We start from the raw sequence: 19,791 nt of genomic DNA, 5'->3' as shown, positions 1-19,791 counted from the left end.
TGGTCTTTCACATTTAAAAACAAGGTTTATTAGCCTGTGAATTGATAAAACTGCAGTTCGAAAAACAAAAACTTCCTCTTGTGTTTTCCGCTTTGTGTCTGCCGTCTGTCGCCCATTCTTTCTGTCTCTCTGTGTTCCGTGTGTCTCTGTGTATTCCTCTCTCCAGATATGACAGGTCAGGTCCTGGGGGAACCGTGCGGCGGGGCTCACACGGATGAAAACGCCGCCATCCGCATCAACGTGGGCGGCTTCAAGAAACGTCTCCAGTCGGACACTCTCTCCCGGTTTCCCGAGACGAGGCTCGCGCGTCTGCTCCACTGCCAGTCTAAAGAGTCCATCCTGGAACTGTGCGATGACTACGATGACACGGAGAAAGAGTTTTACTTCGACAGGAACCCAGCGCTCTTTCCCTACGTGTTGAATTTTTACAACACGGGGCGGCTGCACGTCATGGCCGAGTTGTGCATCTTCTCTTTCAGTCAGGAGATCGAGTACTGGGGCATTAACGAGTTCTTCATCGACTCCTGCTGCAGCAGCTCCTACCACTGTAGGAAAATGGACCAGGACCGGGAAGACTGGGATGACCGCAGCGATGAAGGAAGCACCACTTCATCTTTTGACGAGCTGTTGGAGTTTTACAATGACGCCTCCAAGTTTGATAAGCAGCTGTTCGGGAGCGCACGGAGGCGCATCTGGTTGATGCTGGATAACCCCGGCTACTCCGTGGCCAGCCGCATCATCAGCATCCTCTCCATCCTGGTGGTGCTCGGCTCCATAGCCACTATGTGCATGAACAGTATGAGTGAGTTCAGCCTGCTGGACAGCGAAGGCCAGCCAACAGAGGACCCACGTTTCGAATCTGTGGAACATTTTGGCATCGGCTGGTTCACTCTGGAGCTGGTGGCCAGGTTCGTTGTGGCGCCAGATCTGCTGCACTTCTTCGATCATCCGTTAAATGTGATAGACCTGGTGTCCATACTTCCGTTTTACCTGACACTTCTCATAAACCTGGTGGTGGAGAGCAGCCCCGCACTGGCAAATCTAGGACGCGTTGCGCAAGTGCTGCGGCTGATGAGAATTTTCCGCATCTTGAAGCTGGCCCGTCACTCCACGGGGCTCCGCTCCCTGGGAGCCACACTCAGGAACAGCTACAAAGAAGTGGGGCTTTTGCTCCTCTACTTGGCAGTCGGGGTGTCGTTTTTCTCCGTCATGGCCTATACGGTGGAGAAAGAGGATAACGAGGATCTCACCACCATTCCGGCATGCTGGTGGTGGGCCACCGTCAGCATGACCACCGTGGGATACGGTGATGTGGTGCCGGTGTCTATTGCCGGCAAACTAACCGCCTCTGCGTGCATCCTGGCCGGGATCTTAGTAGTTGTGCTTCCGATTACGCTCATTTTCAACAAATTCTCCCTCTTCTACAAGAGACAGAAACAGCTGGAGATCGCAATGAGAAGCTGCGACTTCAACGAGGGGATAAAAGAGGTGCCCTCGGTCAACCTGAGGAATTATTACGCACACAAAGTCAAATCCCTCATGGCGAGCTTGTCAAACATGAGCCGGAGTTCACCCAGTGAACAGAGTTTAAACGAATCAATACACTGAAACAGGACACTGTCAGTCAGGTCGGGTGACGCTGTTCAATACATGTGGCCTACCGAGGAGCTCTCCAGAGTGCTGAAATTCTCTGGACTGAGAGCCTGCTTCCTTCCACTGATGTCTGACCGTTTGCCTCTCTGTAGCTCAGTGCAATAATGTGTTCATTTCTGTGTCTATCACAATGAAAAAATAAGCAAATGTACAGCCTGAACATCACGTCTCACTGTGCACTAATACGGCTGCTCAACAAACAGGCTAAAAATCTGACCCCATCTGATGAAAAAGACAAAGAATGCTGTAGTTGTTTACAGTGTCACACTGTAGTCCACTTTCCAGCTATACATGTTGTATAAGTATGTCTGAAGTAACTGTATCTCTTTCAAAAGAGTCTCGATGTATAATTGTGGTGTTGCAACAGTACTTCAGATGTGTGGTTAAAGCAAAGTGTATTAAATATACAATCAAACAAACAGAAAAATACATGACATACTTCCTTGTTTTTTTAATACGAGAGTTAGGGTCTAACTCTGATCCTGATTGAGGGAACACATGTAAGCCCGAGGGGTGGAAGGGGGTTTATAGCAACAAAGTGACTGACACAATATCTGAAACAGTTTGACAGGCATGGCAACAGCCATTCATAGCTGACATGTTGAATAAATCTATTCGCTAAGGATTTGATTTTTTTTAATGGCATCACCATTTCAGTTCCCAAGAGACAATTTTAAAATATTAATCAGCACATGTTCTAAAAAGACTATAAAACTATGGTCATAAAATAGAAGTTAGTCCACAGTAAGGGAGAACTGAAGAGAAAGTTCAGTAGTTAGTTTGTGGTTATCACTGCTCTCTGGAGAATACACCATAGAGATAAAGTTCTAGTTTTACTTATCTCAGTGCTACATTTCAATTAATTTTTTCACAGAAAGCAATTTGTCTCCAGCCTGTAAACTCAGAAGATGAATGGCTGTGACAAACCTGCATATTTCTTTCTTTTTTTCTGCCTCTTCTTCTTACTGTGTCCAGATAAAAACAAGTTTTATGATCCCACAGGGGGAGCATGCAGCTTTTTGGACCCCTCTCCCTGTTTCTGGTCAGCATTTACGATAAGGAGCTATCCCACTGGACGCAATAACAGCAGCAGAAATTCAACAGAGAACACTCACTTAGTGTTATTGATTTCAGTTTAAAGGGTAAAGAGCTATTTGATACAAGTAGGCAGCAGCTCTTTAAAAAACCAAACAAAAAAAAAAAACAGATGAAAAAGTCAGTTTTGCATCAGCTCATATTTCAGAACAGTTAACTGCATCGATTTCTTTTTAATTTCTTTTCTTTTAATTACTTTTTAATTTGAAGGCCATTTTTATTTTGACACCAGTTCTTAAAATGAGAAATGATCATTAATGCTTTGAGCTGAATCCTCTCCACATCGTTGTGTAGCTGTGACTGGTAAAATTGTCACTTCATCAGTGTCAGTATTTTGTTTGTTTTTATTCATCGTACAAATAATTCATACATGCATGCACATTTCAGTGACTCGAACAATCAAACTCATTTGCTCCTGTGGCAGAGAGATAATTTGAAATTCATTGTCTCAAGATTAATTTGAGCAGACAGGCAGAAGGATTTTACATATTGCTGCTCATAACTAATTAGTCTGAGCACAGAAAAACCGCACATTGTAGCTCAGTCACTATCACCAGGTGTAAAGGAGAATCCCAACAATAACAAAAGAAGTTTTTTTTTTTTTAAAGAATTATGTATTATTGTACAAGTTTAAATAATGAAAAATGTCTTCAAATATCAAAGAGCTTTCAGGTGTACAAATAAGGTTATATCACACATTTGGCAGAATAACTGAGCGACACAGAGATCATTTCACTGCATTTCAGCCACAATGTTCTCACATTTCAAATCCTAATGAGAAACCTGCGTATATCCAGCATCTTCTCCCAGGATTTCTGGGGAGCTCATTTGAAATAATATTTACCCTCAGCGTCCAATTATATCAGTCTGCTTTTGTTTACTCCTAAACCTTTAAAGACTTTTCCCCCTGGGACAAAATCCAAAACGCCACTGCAGCACCCAACCAGCATGGAAAAATCAGTAAATGAGTACACAGTGACAGCGGGTGACATTTTAACATATCAACAAAGGGCCAACCCAAAACAGAACAACAGTCAATCTTTTCCATCTCAGGGAGAAGAAAGTAATTATAGAATCTGAGAGAAAATTGAAATGTATAAATGTACTCCAGGACTGCGGGCAAAGGAGAAACAGTAATAAAGAGAGTAGATTTGCACAATGTCATCCAAGTCCAAGTGTGTGTGTGTGTGTGTGTGTGTAGGTCAGCATGACTCCTGAGAAGGAAGATGGAGATGTCTGGCCCTTCAGCTGCCTCCCCTTGGCTCGCCTGTATCATTACCCTCTGACTGTGGTGATAGATGTAAGAAAGGCCCCCAGCCTGCCTGGCTCACAGTACAGGAGGCAGCTCAGGTCATTAGAGGGCGACCGTGGCAAAATAAAATCTGCTTTCCTCATTTCCAGTAACCAGCAGAGCTTAAACATCCAGTCCAACCATCATCGTGACTGAAACCTGTGACTCAACATTGTGAAAGGAACAGTTGCATTAGAGGGAGATTTATTTTTTCTTGTAATTTGTCTGACATGTAATCATCAACGCTTTTAGAGGTGTACTTGGTAATAAGGGTTGGTTATTATTTTATTTCAATGTTAATCATTAAATCAAAAGAGTTCCTTTTGATCAAAGGACTTCTGATTTAAATGAGCTTCCTATAAAGTTAAATGAGCGTGCTCATTTGGTTCCTTTCACACGAGCTGTGAACAAAGACAAGAGAAGATGAGCATAAAAAAGGTCCTGGAAATCTGGGAAGAATATTATGCTTATTAATGCAGCGCCGACAGGGAATAAGAACTAAATGGTGTACGTACTTCCCAGTGTGCATGTGCAAACGTACTGTACACAAACACACCACACAGCGAGTCTAATGGGGAACTTATCAAAGCTGGCAGCACGAGGCTCATCTCCAGGCTGCTCTGTATTGGTGAAATAAAACTCTGTTACTAAGCAGGCGTTCCGTGTTGTTGCACATTACCATCTGCTACTATCCGTTTGCTTTAAACAGTGTGGGAAGATTTGATCTTTTCTGCGTGCATGTTTCTTTCTCCCTCCGTACTTCCCACCACGTGTGATCTGTGAACATCTCCAAAAATAATCTTTCATTACATGGATCGCGGCATAGCTAATTATCACATACAGATCTCATGATAACATCAAACCCAAGTAATGCTTAAGGATGGCTGATTGCTTTTTTTTGTTTTTTTTTTTAAATTAGAAATTGTAATCAAACTGATGTTTCGGGGTCGTGGGAAATAATAGGGAGATATTTTTCATGTTCGGACTCTGCATTATGAACTCTCCTGACATTTAATTTTGAGACCACATTTTAGTTTTAATCGTTTGCTTTTCGTTGAGTCCTAAAAAGCCACAAAAAATGCAATTGAAGAACAAAATTTGTAGACTTACTTCTAGAATTTAACTGGTAGTGAATTTATGGACTCTCTATGGACCAGCTACAATTTAAACCAAGTACCAACACAAATACACCAAGTTTACACCAAATTATCACAAATATGTTAAAGCTTAGATTTTTTGCAGTTTGAAAAACCTCCACTAAGTCAGCGCTACAGACGGCTGCCCCTCCCTGAGCCTGCTTCTGCTGGAGGTTTTTGCTGTTAAAACTGCGTTTTTCTTTCCCACTGTCACCAAGTGCTTGCTCATAGAGGGTCGTCTGATAGTTGGGGTTTTCACTGTATTATTGTAGCGTCTTTACCTTACATTGTGCATTGAACCGACTGTTGTCATCTTAATTCCTTTAAGCTTCCTTGTTGCTTTTTCCACATGGAGTAATTAACACACACGAAATATGTCAGTCAGATTATTTCAGTTTATTCAAGACTGTTGCAACCTTGGATTATATTCATTCTCCTGAAGCCTAAATGAACATTTCTGAAAAATATATAACATCATAACGATTTGTGACCTTACACAAAATGTTGTGCTACTAAAACTGGTGCTGGTCCTCCACCGGAAAACTCTCAATCACTAAAATAACCACTTCTGAAAGACAATAAATCTAGATGAAGTAACCCATCAATGTGCCTTCTTTTTAACAGAGTCTTCAGTCTGCTACTGTTAAGTGACTCATCCACAGAGACAGATGTTTCTGGATTTAAATCACAATGGTGTTCCCACTGAATTTTAATGAATAGCACAAAATGGGCCAATCGAACACCCGGGGAGTGTTACCTTTTAACAAAGACTGTTATGAAAATCAATTCCCACATTTTTATTGGAGCCTCATGTCTTGTCTTGTTTAAAGAGCTTGAAAGGACTGTAAATGCAGTTTTGTTCTCCGCAGCCAAGAAGGGTAATGGTGTACCTTGGCAGTTTTGCCAGGATGGCACAGAGGCAGCACTGAGAGGAAAACACTTTAATTATAACATGCTGTTTATTTCAGGACTTTTCAAGAGCAAATCTGACATTTGAGAGATTTCACAGAGCCAAACAGAAAAATATGGCTTCTAGCGGTGCTGTAGTTTTTGTTTATTATTATATCCATTCCTGGATATTTCCAGAAACTTTTCATTTATATGACCATCTGCGCACATCCCTACTTTTCCAGCCAGGCCATGGATTCTTCTACTAGAGCTACAGCACACTGAACATCATTTTTCATATGCTGCAGATTCCCTGGAAGGCAGCTCTGTGTAATTACCCCAAAGGCCTTTGAGAACCACAGTAATAGACTGCACACACCTATGATATCATGCATGAAATCATCCAGGTCTAAAAAGAGGTGGAAAAACAGACACACATATATGCATGTACACACAGGCACACAGACAATGCCTTAATTTCTGTTGACTCATAATTCACACATGTCACTACACTTCTCTCTGCCTGTAGTGCGACACTGCATTTCAGTAGCAGTGTGGCTAAATCAGTGGCCCTGGTAGTGAGAAACACAATAAAGTGATGGCTAACACAAAAAAGCTCAGCGTGAGATGGCGTCTCTGTATGCAGGCAGACAGAGTTAGATTGAACCCATTATTACAGCTGGATCTGGGAGACAAGGGGTCCAGTCAAAAAGACTCAATCAGACTTTTTCAAAGTTCAAAGTCAGAGGAGATACATATAGATTACTTATCCGTCTGTGTCTCTTTATGTGCTTGTGTGGCCACGTATTTTTTCAAGTATGTGCAGAGTTAGTGTGTGTTTGTGTGCGTGCATGCGTGTGCCACTTCTTCCTTCCATAATCAATTTCCTCAGGGACGTGCCAAGGACATGGGTGTAGACAGTTTGATTTGTAAAGCTTGAACAGGAGGGTGTCTGAGAGCCTGGGTGGCAGTCCACCTGAGCCCAACAGGATGACGTCAGTAACACCTTGAGAAAACCTTGACATCTCATGTGTGCACTTTTAGAAAAAAACAAACAAAAAACAATTATGTGGAAAATGTTGCATCAATAACATAGAAAATGTGAATGAATGTGACTACTGAGATTTCTTCAACCACAGGCTTTTGACAGCGTGGTGAAAACTATCTGTAAGATGCATAGAGGCACTAAAGCTATTCTTCACTTTAAATAAAGACAAAGAAATGGTGGAATGACTTAAGTCAGTCAGGGCCACAGGCACAAGGAAATATGTGTTTTGACTCAACGAGAGGAGACGAAGAAAAAAAGACATGAATACAGATCACGGACAAAAAGAAAATTTCAGCTGTTGGTGGAATGTGTCATCAGAGCAGTTGTCAAGAGACAACACACACAACATGCGAGGAGTGCGACATGAAAACTGATTTCCTGAAAATAACAGGGACTGTGATAGCATATTGTGAGACATGATGTGAATATAATAGCATAATGAGTCTATTTCTGTTCACAAGTATGGCAGCCCTTTTCTCTTTTTAAATCTGCTTTTGCTCCATCTATCTTACTGGATCATCAACTTGCTAAATACTAAGGGCTACATTCATCCCACCATCATGTTAGGGAATGGTGATAATTGCCAGATTTGTTATAAATGCAGTGATGTAACTTGTCTGGTGTGCTTAATTGCCTTTGAAATCCACCTGTGTAAGAATTATACTGTGCTGCAGCTGCTCTGTGGGGACCGCGCTGGCTAAATGAGACTGATTATAGAAACAAACTGAGCTTTGGCCTGCCTCTCTGCGTTTGGTGGAGTGGCTGTGTACTTTTCATTTTAACTAATCTCAGGTTAGCTACTAGTGTAGGTGGTTTGTGTGCCAAGGTAAATGTAGAGGTGCCCTATGGTTCTTTATGTCCAATAAATGTTAGTCACAGCTGGCAATTGTTGGTCAAAAGGTTTCTGTGTTGTTTATTTTTTTTAAAAAAAGACAGCTTGTTGCCATTTTAAACCTTCATTTATCAAATAAACACTGTCCTCTTTATCCCAAGGCAATGAATGTGTTTAATCTAAGTTAATATGAACATTAGCGGATGCTCGCAGTTATTTGCTGTCCCAAAACTGAATGTCACTGACTTCAAATAGACAGCTGAAAATAACCAAGTTATTTCCCAGTAAATTAGATGTAATGGAAAATGATAGTATTGGAATGACAGTGATATATCTGGAAATTAGAGTGTAATATGCAAGTATAGTCACTCTTACAAACAAGTTGTTATAATTTATTATTGCTGAATAATATAAATCATTTTCATAATTGGTGATTAAATTATTCTGCATATGGATTTAAATAATGTTTTTAGCTCTGAGTGGTAGTGCGACAAACATTTATATTGTAGATTACAACGGCAAATATGTCAACGTTTTTTACACAACCATCTATCTATCTATCTATCTATCTATCTATCTATCTATCTATCTATCTATCTATCTATCTATCTATCTATCTATCTATCTATCTATCTATCTATCTAGTGACAAGTGGAGGACATACAGACTCAACAAACAAGGGATATAATGAGTGTGAGAAGGTAAGCTGACACCAATTAAATTGAAAAACCATTCTTAACTCAAGTAATAGGACATTTGTTACAGTGGATGTGGGTGATTCAGCAACCCATGATGAAAGAGGGACCAGCTGGGAGATGCTGCTTCGTGTTCGTTGCAATCCCACTGGAGGCAACAGGGGTGTGAATATGAAAAAACAGCTGAAGAATACAGATGGATAGCTTCCCATTATGGATCATTATAGCTTCCCATGAGCCAAATACTGTAACTGCTTATGTGAGTGTGGAATAGTGTATGCGTATATATATATTTTATTGTGCTTTTAGAATTTTTTTATGGAGGTTGTAACAGTATAAAAGTTGTTAAAGTGGTTTTACGAGTTGCTTCATAAACATTATCTTGACTTAAAATCAACATAAACCATATGCTACAAATCATAATGAACTGATGTGTCACAGAGAGTGTGCAGCCAAATAAAAGAGGCAAAAGTCCCTTTATTTAACTGCAAAATAATGTCCTTGGCACTGCAGACACAGTCACACAGTCAAGTTCAAAATCCAAACTTCCAAGCTCTGTCACATCAAATAGGCTCACTGGTGGGGAAGAAAAGGGAGCAATGGAGAGAAAGAGAGAGAGAGATTTGCTCACCCAGGCCCTTCTAATCTATTAGTCTGGGCTGCATGTCAACTCCAATTGAGCAAACACACCTAAGTAAGCTCGATCCCACAGAGACCGCCGCTGTTCAGCTGGTGTGTCCACTGCAACATTTCTAAATATGCTGGTTCTGGTTCTGGATTAGCTTTCCTCCATAACACTGTTTTATTCTGTATTCCAGTCACATCTCTGTGTGCAGCGACGCACTGAGTACCCATAGCCCAGCCTGTGTCGAGGCTTAAGGAGAGTGCAGTGGAGTGAAGACACAACAACAGGACCTCTGCAGTCCTTTAAGCAACCCACCTTCTGGGAGACTGTCGTGATGCTCTCACCAGCGCTCTTGGGACCACAGGTGGGAGCAATGCTGTCTGTTTGAAACAGATGGTGGAGATTGCTTTCTGCTGAAATGTCACACCAATATTCCTTGCGTAAAAGATTTGATTACTCTGTATCTCAGAGCCACTGGGGACTGATGCATCATTTGGAGGAGTTCATTATTCTTTCATGGACACTTTTTAGTACTTGAAATGCACGCACGCACGCACACACACGCGCACACACACACACACACACGCACACGCACACGCGCGCGCACACACGCGCACGCACACACACACACACACACACACTCACACACGCACACACGCACACACCTTTTCCCAGTCAGACCCAGGAGAGGACTCTCATGCATTCACTCATAAGGTCACCATTAATTTAGCTTCTCAGACTTGTGGAGATGGTGATGGATGGCTGATATTTCCTCAGAAAGCACACTTTGTTGTGGATGCCAGGAAAAGGCTTTACTCCATCAGTCAGCTAGGAATCAGATTTTCTTTTATCCAGGGGCATGAATCTATTTGCTTCTGTCTGGTGGTGCCACTGGGCTCAAAACACAACAAAGGGAATGACATCTGAGTGGGTGTGGAGTTAATGACATTCTGTCACGGCTGATATGGTGTAGACTCCGCTAAGGACTCATCCTCTCCTTCAGACGTGATGGGAGGAAGCAAAGACAGAAAGGATCTAAAGTATATTCCTCCATCACTGCAATTGTGCTTTCTTCTTTTCAAAAACGCTGTTCTCACTCGTCACACACTTAGCCATGATATCACTTGTATTGCTCTTAATTCCTCTTCTTTTTCATATTTTTCAGAACGTTTTGTTATTTTCCTTCCCATTTCACTATTTGTTTTTAACACTTATGTTATAGGTTTCAAATCTTTAGTAGGTGTGTACTCATTTCAGGAAACCTCAAGCAATGCTTTCAAAAACCTTTTAAAAAGAGAACACATCATCTTGAACAGCTGCATCTTGAACTGTAAAGGTTTCTAGACACACCCTCACCATGAACCTAATTATCCATCCATTCAGTCTAATGTCATTTTTTTCTGTCATCTTTTCCTTGTTGCACTGAAAAAGAAAAACTTCAGGCAGGCAGGGAGTTGTGGAGAAATATAGCAGTCTTTTCACAACAACTCACTATTTCTGCTGTAAGTCAAGTTGATGTGCGTCTTCTGATAAATGTAAGGTATGGCTGTTGGTAGTGGCAGGTTGTAACCACTATATGTGTGGATCAGAGGGGGGGGGAGTACAGACATACTTAAGTAGAAGTACAAATAAGTGTTTAAAAATACTCCAGTACATGCTGAAGTACTGATTCAACTTCTTTACTCAAGTGAAATGTACTCAAAGAAAGAAAGTAAAAAGTAGCTCTTCGGAGGACGTTTCTATTCAATTCAATTCATTTCAGTTCAATTACTTATATAGCACCAAATCACAACAACAGTTGCCTCAAGGCGCCAGCTATTTTTGTTATATTAATGTAATAATAAATAATATAATACATGGGAATACAAATTTTATTTTAGCCTAAATTTTAATTTTAAGTAGAAAACAAAAAAAATATCTCTATTTTCTGTTTTCTGCATTGTCGAGGGTGACTTTGACTCTAAACAGGAAAATGAGTAGCCTAAAACAAACCTCAAATCGGTTGAAATGGCTCATCGTGGGGAAAAGAATCACAACTCACAATAATTTTGATTGAGTGGTCCAACTGTAACTTATAGACACCTGCAGTTGTTGCGGTGTTGTGCCAAAAAAATAAATAAAACAAAATAAAAACAGCCCACTATAACCCTTGACTATCGTACAAGGTTTTGCCTCTTTCATCTCTTTTTTTGTGACATCCTCTGGTGATTAATACACAAACAGGATTGCATTGCACACGTTACTGCTAAGGTTCAAATCGGTTTGATGTTTGAAGGCTCGCAGTGGTGTGAAGTAATAACTCGCCTCAAATATGTCAAGCCAAAAGTAACTTGTTTTGAAAGTGTAACTCCAGGACAAACAATCTGGCCACCTTTCATCTGTGACGAGTGTAGGCTGTCAGTCAGCAGTTTACCTCAGCTATCAATACAGTATGTGACCATATTTTCAGCTGAAAGTATCGATACAAGGTGATTTAAGTCAGTGAAGGTCACTTCTGTTTGATGTCATCGATACTGAGGCAGGTTGTTTAGGATGTCCTAAACTTCGATGTCAGTAAGCACTGCTGTTTTTGCCACTGTTAGCCACTGTTAGCTACTGTTAGCCAGCATTAGTAAAACTTTGTTTGAACAAACAAACAAACTCTCATAGAATCACACTATTTATTAAAGGGAAAGTGTGATTTTTAGGAGACTTGAGCCTAACAAAGCTTATAATCAGATGGTATTTTTGTTTAGCTGACTCCAAGAAAGCTGGTTCTTTTCATCTGGACTTTGCATTTTCCAGCTGAAAATGGGATTTCTGGAATTTCCTTACCTGGACGATTGAGACGGACACGGGAGTGTTGCATATCTAAGCTGCTGGCAATAAAAAATTGCGACAATATCGGGGTTAAAATAACTTATGCTTTTATATTATATTTATTTATGTTTTTGTTTTGCTACAAGCATACTACAAATTTTCAATATTTAGCCACATACATAAAACCCAATTAGGCAGAACAGTGCCGTCCATCTCACCCATTGTATTCAAGATAGCGTCACAACAGTGTCTTCCACAAACCAGCGCCCTCATCTGTGTATTTTTAATGGATAAATTCTAAGTTTATGAGAATGCATCAATTTGTCTGAAGAAGTAATTACACTCTAATCAATGTTTATGAGTAAAATTATTTATTTTTTTTTCAATTTATTAAACTTTTAACTAGGCCTTAACACAGTATCATGCAAATTCTGTAATAACCAGATGAAAACATGAGTGAAGTTGCTAAAGTAAATAAATGCATATCCCATGCCATAATACTTAGGAGATTGTAGTTTGTGACGATACAGCAAATGAAGCAGAAATGGTACAGAAATTTCAGGAAACCAAAAAAATGTAAAAGCAGACTAAAAGTATATAGCCATTAAATGCTCAACCACAGGCCTTTGTTTTTATGTCATCTGACTTTCTTCACTCTTTTCTATTCATTTACAAGGCAATATTGTTGCTACTTAATTTATCAAGTTTTAAATCCAAGACTTCCCTTTCATTTCTACTGTCCAATAACAATCCTAGTAATAATTAAAATGCTTATAAAAAATGAAGTCTTTTACAGTGTTTTCCATTTTGCTTCAGAAAAGTGTTTTGGAGTATGCAGCTGCAACCAAGCATTAAAATCTTTTGGAGCTGATAATATTGTCTTTGAGTGACAAGTTTTTCACAACAATGAGCTCAACTAGCAAAGCTAATTTAGCTCAGTGTAATTAAAACGTAAGAGTTGCAATTAGTAACAACAAATATGTTCTCATAAATAGAGCCGCAATTAAGCTGTAGAAGTTCTGGATGTCGTGCACAGCATTCCCAAACACTGCCGTATCACTGTCAAATTAAATGTGACACCTTTGTAGAATAATTACACAAACCAATGAGAGGATGACACTCATGTCCGTGGTACTGCTTTCAGTGGCATTTGCAGAAGACGCTGCTTCAGGGTTTATAGCAGCATGCTAATTCCACTGGAGATTATCCTGACAGCTTTTCTCTTCAGCCACTACCTAAACTTGCATTTTAATTTTTTTTTACATGTAATTGTAGTGTTGAAGGCATACATTCGAAGGCACACAATTTCGAGCTATAAAAGCCGTTGAGGTCAATTCCTTGCTACTTTATAATACTGTGCTATTAGCTTAATGTTTCATTGCCTATTCACAATAACATGAGATGTTTTCTGCATATTTTGAAGATTTCTTAAGTAGAACACTGGGAAGAATTGAAACAAAGTAGCATTGGCTTTATCAGTTCATAAGGGTTGCAGTGATTCTCATTGTGAGGTTGTTTGAATATAATCTGGAAGTGTGTGACTGATTTGTGATAACCAGACACAAAGCCAACCTTAATGGTCAAAGAGTTGCTTTTAGAAAAAAATCAAACAGCGTTACTCACAAGGTGTAATTCAGGGCGCTGCTACAAAATAGCACTAGTCAACTCGTTCTGGATGAATAAATAGATGAATACAGCACACAACCTGTACACTCTTCCAAGACAGTGCAGTCATTACAAGTTGAAGTTACTGTAGTCACAGTGTCAGTGCTAATTTTCAGCTCAAGGCCGCTGGGAATAATTAGAATCCCATCATGCAAGACAGACACAACACGCTATAATCAATACAGACAATTACAAACTACACTATTCACTTTGCATGGAGGAATGGAAAGAGTAAAGAACAGATCCAAGTCAACCAGGCAAAAAGGTCAAAGCATGCGGTGTATCAGAGGGTAAAATTCTATAATGAATTTTAAAAAAGTCAATGTCTTGAGTTGGTGAAAAGTCATACATTTACAAATTTGATCAGGGTTCCTGAGGGGTCGTAGGGGTCGTACTCGTTGTACTGCAGAAGGTGAAGTCCACTGAATGGGGTCAACCATTCCATCACTTAATTCTTTGTGAATCATAAAATCCACATTTTATGATCAGTGGCACACTTTTTGTAAGCGAATTGGTCTGGTGACTTTTTGAATTGCATGTCAAATCTAGAGTGTCAGACCATTTTTTTAATGTTACAGATAATTCACAGACAGTTATGTAGAGACAATTTGAGATGTTTGTTTTGGAAAATCTGGTTTAAAAGGAGAGACAGCCTGAATCCCACCTACATGAGCTCTGACAACACGGAGGCAGACTTGCATTCTCTAAAGCTGCTTCCTTACACACTGTGTCTGCTCCCCATTCACCTAAGCTAGAGAGGTCATTCATATGAACATAATGAAAATGAATACCACTACTTAAAGTGAAGCTGTTAAATGGGACAATTAAATGAGAATAATTCATATTGGCTAACCTGTCAGTGTCGGTAAACTATTTAATGAAGAAATTGTAAATATACTGGGTGAACTTAAAGTGTTGCAGATGCTGACAGCATTTTATTACATAACAGTTAATGCCCACCTGAAAATGCACCAACCACATTTAAATTAATAGAATCTATTGGTATTAACTTTACAAAGGCCAATACAACGGAGGGCAGCTGTGTTGACTTAACTCCCACATAAGTTGATATTGTTTATTATGCTGCAGGCTAACTGCTGCTTCTCTGAAAAAGGTCATGATTCAGGGAGGCTCCTGTAGCTCTTTGCAACAATTCACAAAAAAAGTTTTCCATGAAAACAAAAGTCACTCGGAGCTTGTGACTTCCACCAAGTTCTGTACTAAGACCGGTGCTTTTTTAACCTTGTGCATGCTTCCATTACACAATACTTTTAAGAAGTATTGCAAATTTTAAATTATTATCAATACAGATAACTTTCTTAAACATAAAATGCACTGGACTATACTGTATAAAAATAAAGAAGATATACTGCTAGCACATAGTTCATAGCTTCAGGTTTAAAACAAAGAGACGTAAAACTGAAAACAAAATATCCACAAATATTTGGCCCTTTTTAGCAGAATCAGAATTTACACGCCAACACACATCAACCCTCTGAAAATTATAGTCTTCCTTTTACACTTGTGGTGAATGTCTGGAATAGCCTAAATCTAATGGTCACTAAATGAAAAGCTAAATATCTCCATAAATCAATATCAAACACAAAATAATAATTTAAGAGCACATATCCATTAATCAGATCATATTCTACATACCTCTAACCTGTCGCTTTTGATTTGCCACAGGGCCTCCTAAGCAAGCGACTGAGCTCCTTGAACTTTTTTGCTCCACAACAAACTATGTAACACAGAATTTAGGCTTACAAGACAAATAATTAGACCGTGTGAAGAGCTATGATTATTTTATTTTCCAACGCAGGTGGGACAGCCAGTCCACCTCTGCTCCCTCACCTTCCATAAACTCACTAAGCTAATACTCCCAGAATATCAAATAAACTGAGTAAAGAATCACCAAACAATAAATGTGTGTATACTTAGCTTCCAGTATCAGTCATTGATGAACTAGTAAAAATGTAGGTTAAGGTAATGGAATCCCTATTCTCCATTACAAGCACTATTAGACCATTAATGAAAGCAACTGTAAACATGACTGAATATTAGTTAGAAATCTGTTTTCTGTTTCATGCCATATCCTGCTGATATGTTTTGAATCTCCACTGAAAGGCCACATCAGGTGAACTCTGAACATTATGCTGCTGTAATAAACTCTGCTTCTTAGAAAGTTGTTGTGTTGTTTGAAGAACAGATTTCTGTGTACAAATGCTGCATGAATAAATATCAAGCGCTATATTAAAATGATCAAAGTGAATTCAAGGTTTACCATAATTTAGTATGTATTAGTTATTTCCCCAGTTTGAGCTTTGCTGTATTGCCAGCCTTTAGGATTATCACTGATTAATTTGACTTCAATCACAAATGTTAAAAGCCATAGTCTTACACCGGATCATCACTTCAGCTAGAAGAGAAAGTGTGAGGGGCTAATCTCAGTGTGACAAGGATTTAATTTAACCTTACAGGCTGTATATTACTTTATCATTTAACTTTAAGCCTAATGAAGTGGGTTTTTGCTTTCTTTTATGCTTTTATACGACCTGCATGGAACAACCCAATACGAACACATGAAGTGAGGAAGCCTAAGATGCACTTTTTGTAGTCCATCTTCAAAAAATTGTAGTTTCAATGCTGTAGAGTCATGTCATCAACAACATCAACTGATAAATTATTAAAGAGCCTATTGCAAGTGCAGTCGGATTTTCTGAGTACTACGTTTCTCTTTACTTGAGAACTCCTTCACATCTTTCCACATGATATTTTTGATTGAAGTCAAATCATTAGAAAAAGGTAATTTATTTTTATTTTGGTATTTAGAAACAACTTATGTGAACAGGAATTGATTAGAAGGGCGAAGAGGAGAAATGTGGAGCAGTTTATCACAGGGAGTTCATGCAGATCTAGAGCATTATCGACCTAAAAATGGCACAGCCTGTCACTGCTTTGTCACAGCTATCGACATGCTGTCTAGAGCTGGATGGATCTCTGTTCCATGGCTTTAATTGGCTGCTCTGATATCCACAGAGATTGATCAGTTGTTTCACAGCTTACAGATGAACCACACAGGAATCCACAGGATCAGCCAATGGTTGTTCAATAACCTCTCCATAAATCTGGACAAGAATTTCACTCTTCTCAGAGAGCACCACTATTCCATCCATTCATTCTCTCCCGCTTATCCTTTTCAGGGTCGCGGGGGAGGCCTAGAGCCTATCCCAGCTGTCTTAGGGCGAGAGGCAGGGTACACCCTGGACAGGTCGCCAGTCTGTCACAGGGCTAACACCCAGACACAGACAACCATTCGCACTCACATTCACACCCACATTCACACCTATGGGCAATTTAGTGTTATCAGTTAACCTATCTCCACTAAATGCATGTCTTTGGACTCTGGGAAGAAGCCGGAGTACCCACAGAGAAGCCACACAAAAACGGGGAGAACATGCAAACTCCACACAGAAACACCCCAGCCAGCACCACTATTATTTTAACAAAAATCACTTATTATTCCTTAACCTCCTAAGACCCAAACTCTTCCACGGCATGCATTTTTTTTTTATTTCTCTTTGATATTTGGGCTGATTGGGACCCAATGAATGTAAAAACAAAGAATTACCAGATTTTTTTTTTACCCGATTTTTGTTTCTTTTTTTTCTTTTTTCTTTCTGCCTGTCCCGTTTGGATCTTTAGCCATCAGAATTGTTGTCTGAAGGGCAAGAAAGATGCCAAGCGGATTTACTTTACCAATTGGATCATCATGGCCTTGCCATATTGATCCATTTGATTGACCTTTATTATAATTATGTATTTATTTGATTTGATTTTCTGTTGTTACAGACGGGACAGACATGACTGGGGGATAGGACAGGGAGAAAGAATGAAAGAAAGAGAGGGAGAGAAAGAAAAATAGAGATGGTGAGGAAGGGGGGAAGAAAAAAAGAAAAAAGAAAAACAAACAAAACACCTGGATCACCTGCTTGGGCTGCTGCCCCCGCAACCCGGCCCCAGATAAGCAGAAGAAAATGGATGGATGGATGGATGGATGAATATAATCATTTGTCATTGTGTTGCCGTTAATATGTTGTATGGCATTGTTTAAATCTGCATGCAAGTATGAATGTCAGCAGAAGCATATGAGAAAGCAGGGTTGCCAAACTCGTTTTAGTTTAATCTTAAGTGAGCCTGATCAGTCAAGCTCTGCTTTCTGTCAGTGAAAAGAAGTTTAACTATACATTTAAATCTTAATAAGAGAAAGAGAAGTGCAACAGTCTGTCTCCGTTTTTCCTTATGATAATGAAATTCTGCTGTAGTACATGAAAGAAATCTTTCAGCATGACTCTTTGGGTTTAAACTGTAATAAATAAATCTGTAAAATTACAGAAAAATGATCCTATATCATCAAGTTTTTGTTAATTTACAAGAAAGGTCCTTCTTTTTTGGACACATTATTAAAAGAACAACAACATTAATTTCTATAGTTTGCAGTGAAGAAAAGTGTTATTTAATTGTGCATCTGTTACTCAATTACTTTGGAGTAGAATGACTAGCCATGGAGGTGGTCATAATCAGTAGGAAAATCTGTATAATGTGTATTTGACAACCCCTGGGGTATAACTACATATTTAGAAAATAAGTAATAGTGATCATATGATATTTTTTTAAAGATAATAAATAGTGAAAGGATAAAGCATAAAGGACGATGACATTCATTCAAACCTAAAAATCTTAACAGCCGTTGTACATATTAAACCAGCAGGTCTAAATATATGCATATATAAAGTATGCAGTGTGCAATAATACAGCACATGCAATTCGTACATGTGTGCTTGGCAGCAGTTAGGGCAGAAAGACAGTTAATCAGCCACCTCTCTTTTTTCATAGTTTTTCCAAAGGGACGTGCCAAGAAGGCAACCGCTGAGAGTGAAAGACAGTATCTTGATTACATTTTTCATCAAAACAATAGGCCCTCTCCAAGACTAGCAACCGGCAGCAGCCCAACCATATAATTGAGAAGATTTAATATTGCTAGGTAGGGAAGCCTCTTTCCCTGTGGGTTAGAGAAGCATGCAGATACCAGGAATGAGAGCATGAAAGGACATTTTTGGCACAAAGGACATGGGCCTATAATATTGATTTTTACAAAAAAGGAGTTTGTGGTGACATAATACTACTTTTTTTTTTTTTTAGCAAAAGGGCATTTGCAAGGAATCATAGCTGGATTGTTCTTGTCTGAGATACAGTTATTCTGATAGTCTAAATATTGATCATGACTACATGAAATATGACATGCGGCTTGAGCTGTTAGTATGTTGGACAGTTTAACTAGACAGAGAACTGAAATGAATAGAAAATGATGATCAAGGATGAATTAAGGGGTGGTGGCTCTCTGCTCCCAGACAGAGAACGCTGTATGTTTTGATGAGTCACTTTCTGATCCCTCGTTTCCAAACAAATTAGGCAGAACACAAGAACCGGAGGAGAGCAGCTTGATGAGGTCTGCAAAATCAATATGCTATTAAAATCTGTCTTTGCCCGCTTCTGCCCATCTGTGCCCTCTGGCTGGAATAACTTAGTGTGTCCTGACCAGTCCTGGCTGACTGAGGGGCTGGCAGAACCTGCTGTACTTATACGGAGACACACGGATATTTTCTTCAGCTCTGTGATTAAACAGTCACAGTCAACTATTTCACAACATTGAAGACCATAAAGAACAATAACATTGGCTAAACACACTTCTTCAAAGGTGCATCCGAATCTGTAACCAGTACCAAAACCTGCAGGTGAGAGCAGAACGACGTACATCAGTTTTACCCAAGTAAGATTATCCTGAAACCAGCGCTAATTTGATTCTCAGCACAGACCGCCTGAGAATCATATAAACTCTAATCATTTTTTGTGGTGCTATTTGGTGTTTATGCTGGTTAAATTGTTTCTTCATTGCAGTGAAGTCACTAATATGTGTCGTCAGAGGATCATTGTGTTGCATATAGAGATGGCACGATACCACTTTTTTATGTCCGATACTGATATCATAAATTCATCAGTATCTGCC

General features: G+C 39.4%; 1 protein-coding gene across 1 annotated transcript; it reads left to right on the top strand.

The window, feature by feature from the left end:
- Positions 1-168: 168 nt before the first annotated feature.
- Positions 169-7,997, top strand: kcns2 (potassium voltage-gated channel modifier subfamily S member 2). Its single transcript, XM_084942599.1, has one exon. It carries the CDS (start codon positions 169-171, stop codon positions 1,606-1,608), a length of 1,440 nt encoding a protein of 479 aa, XP_084798725.1. The 3' UTR covers positions 1,609-7,997.
- Positions 7,998-19,791: the final 11,794 nt, after the last annotated feature.

This window comes from Perissodus microlepis, chromosome 11 (assembly GCF_051167445.1).
Source record: "Perissodus microlepis isolate ML-2025 ecotype Zambia chromosome 11, ASM5116744v1, whole genome shotgun sequence".
Taxonomy (NCBI): Eukaryota; Metazoa; Chordata; class Actinopteri; order Cichliformes; family Cichlidae; genus Perissodus; species Perissodus microlepis.
This window is presented reverse-complemented; position numbering and strand designations above follow the sequence as displayed.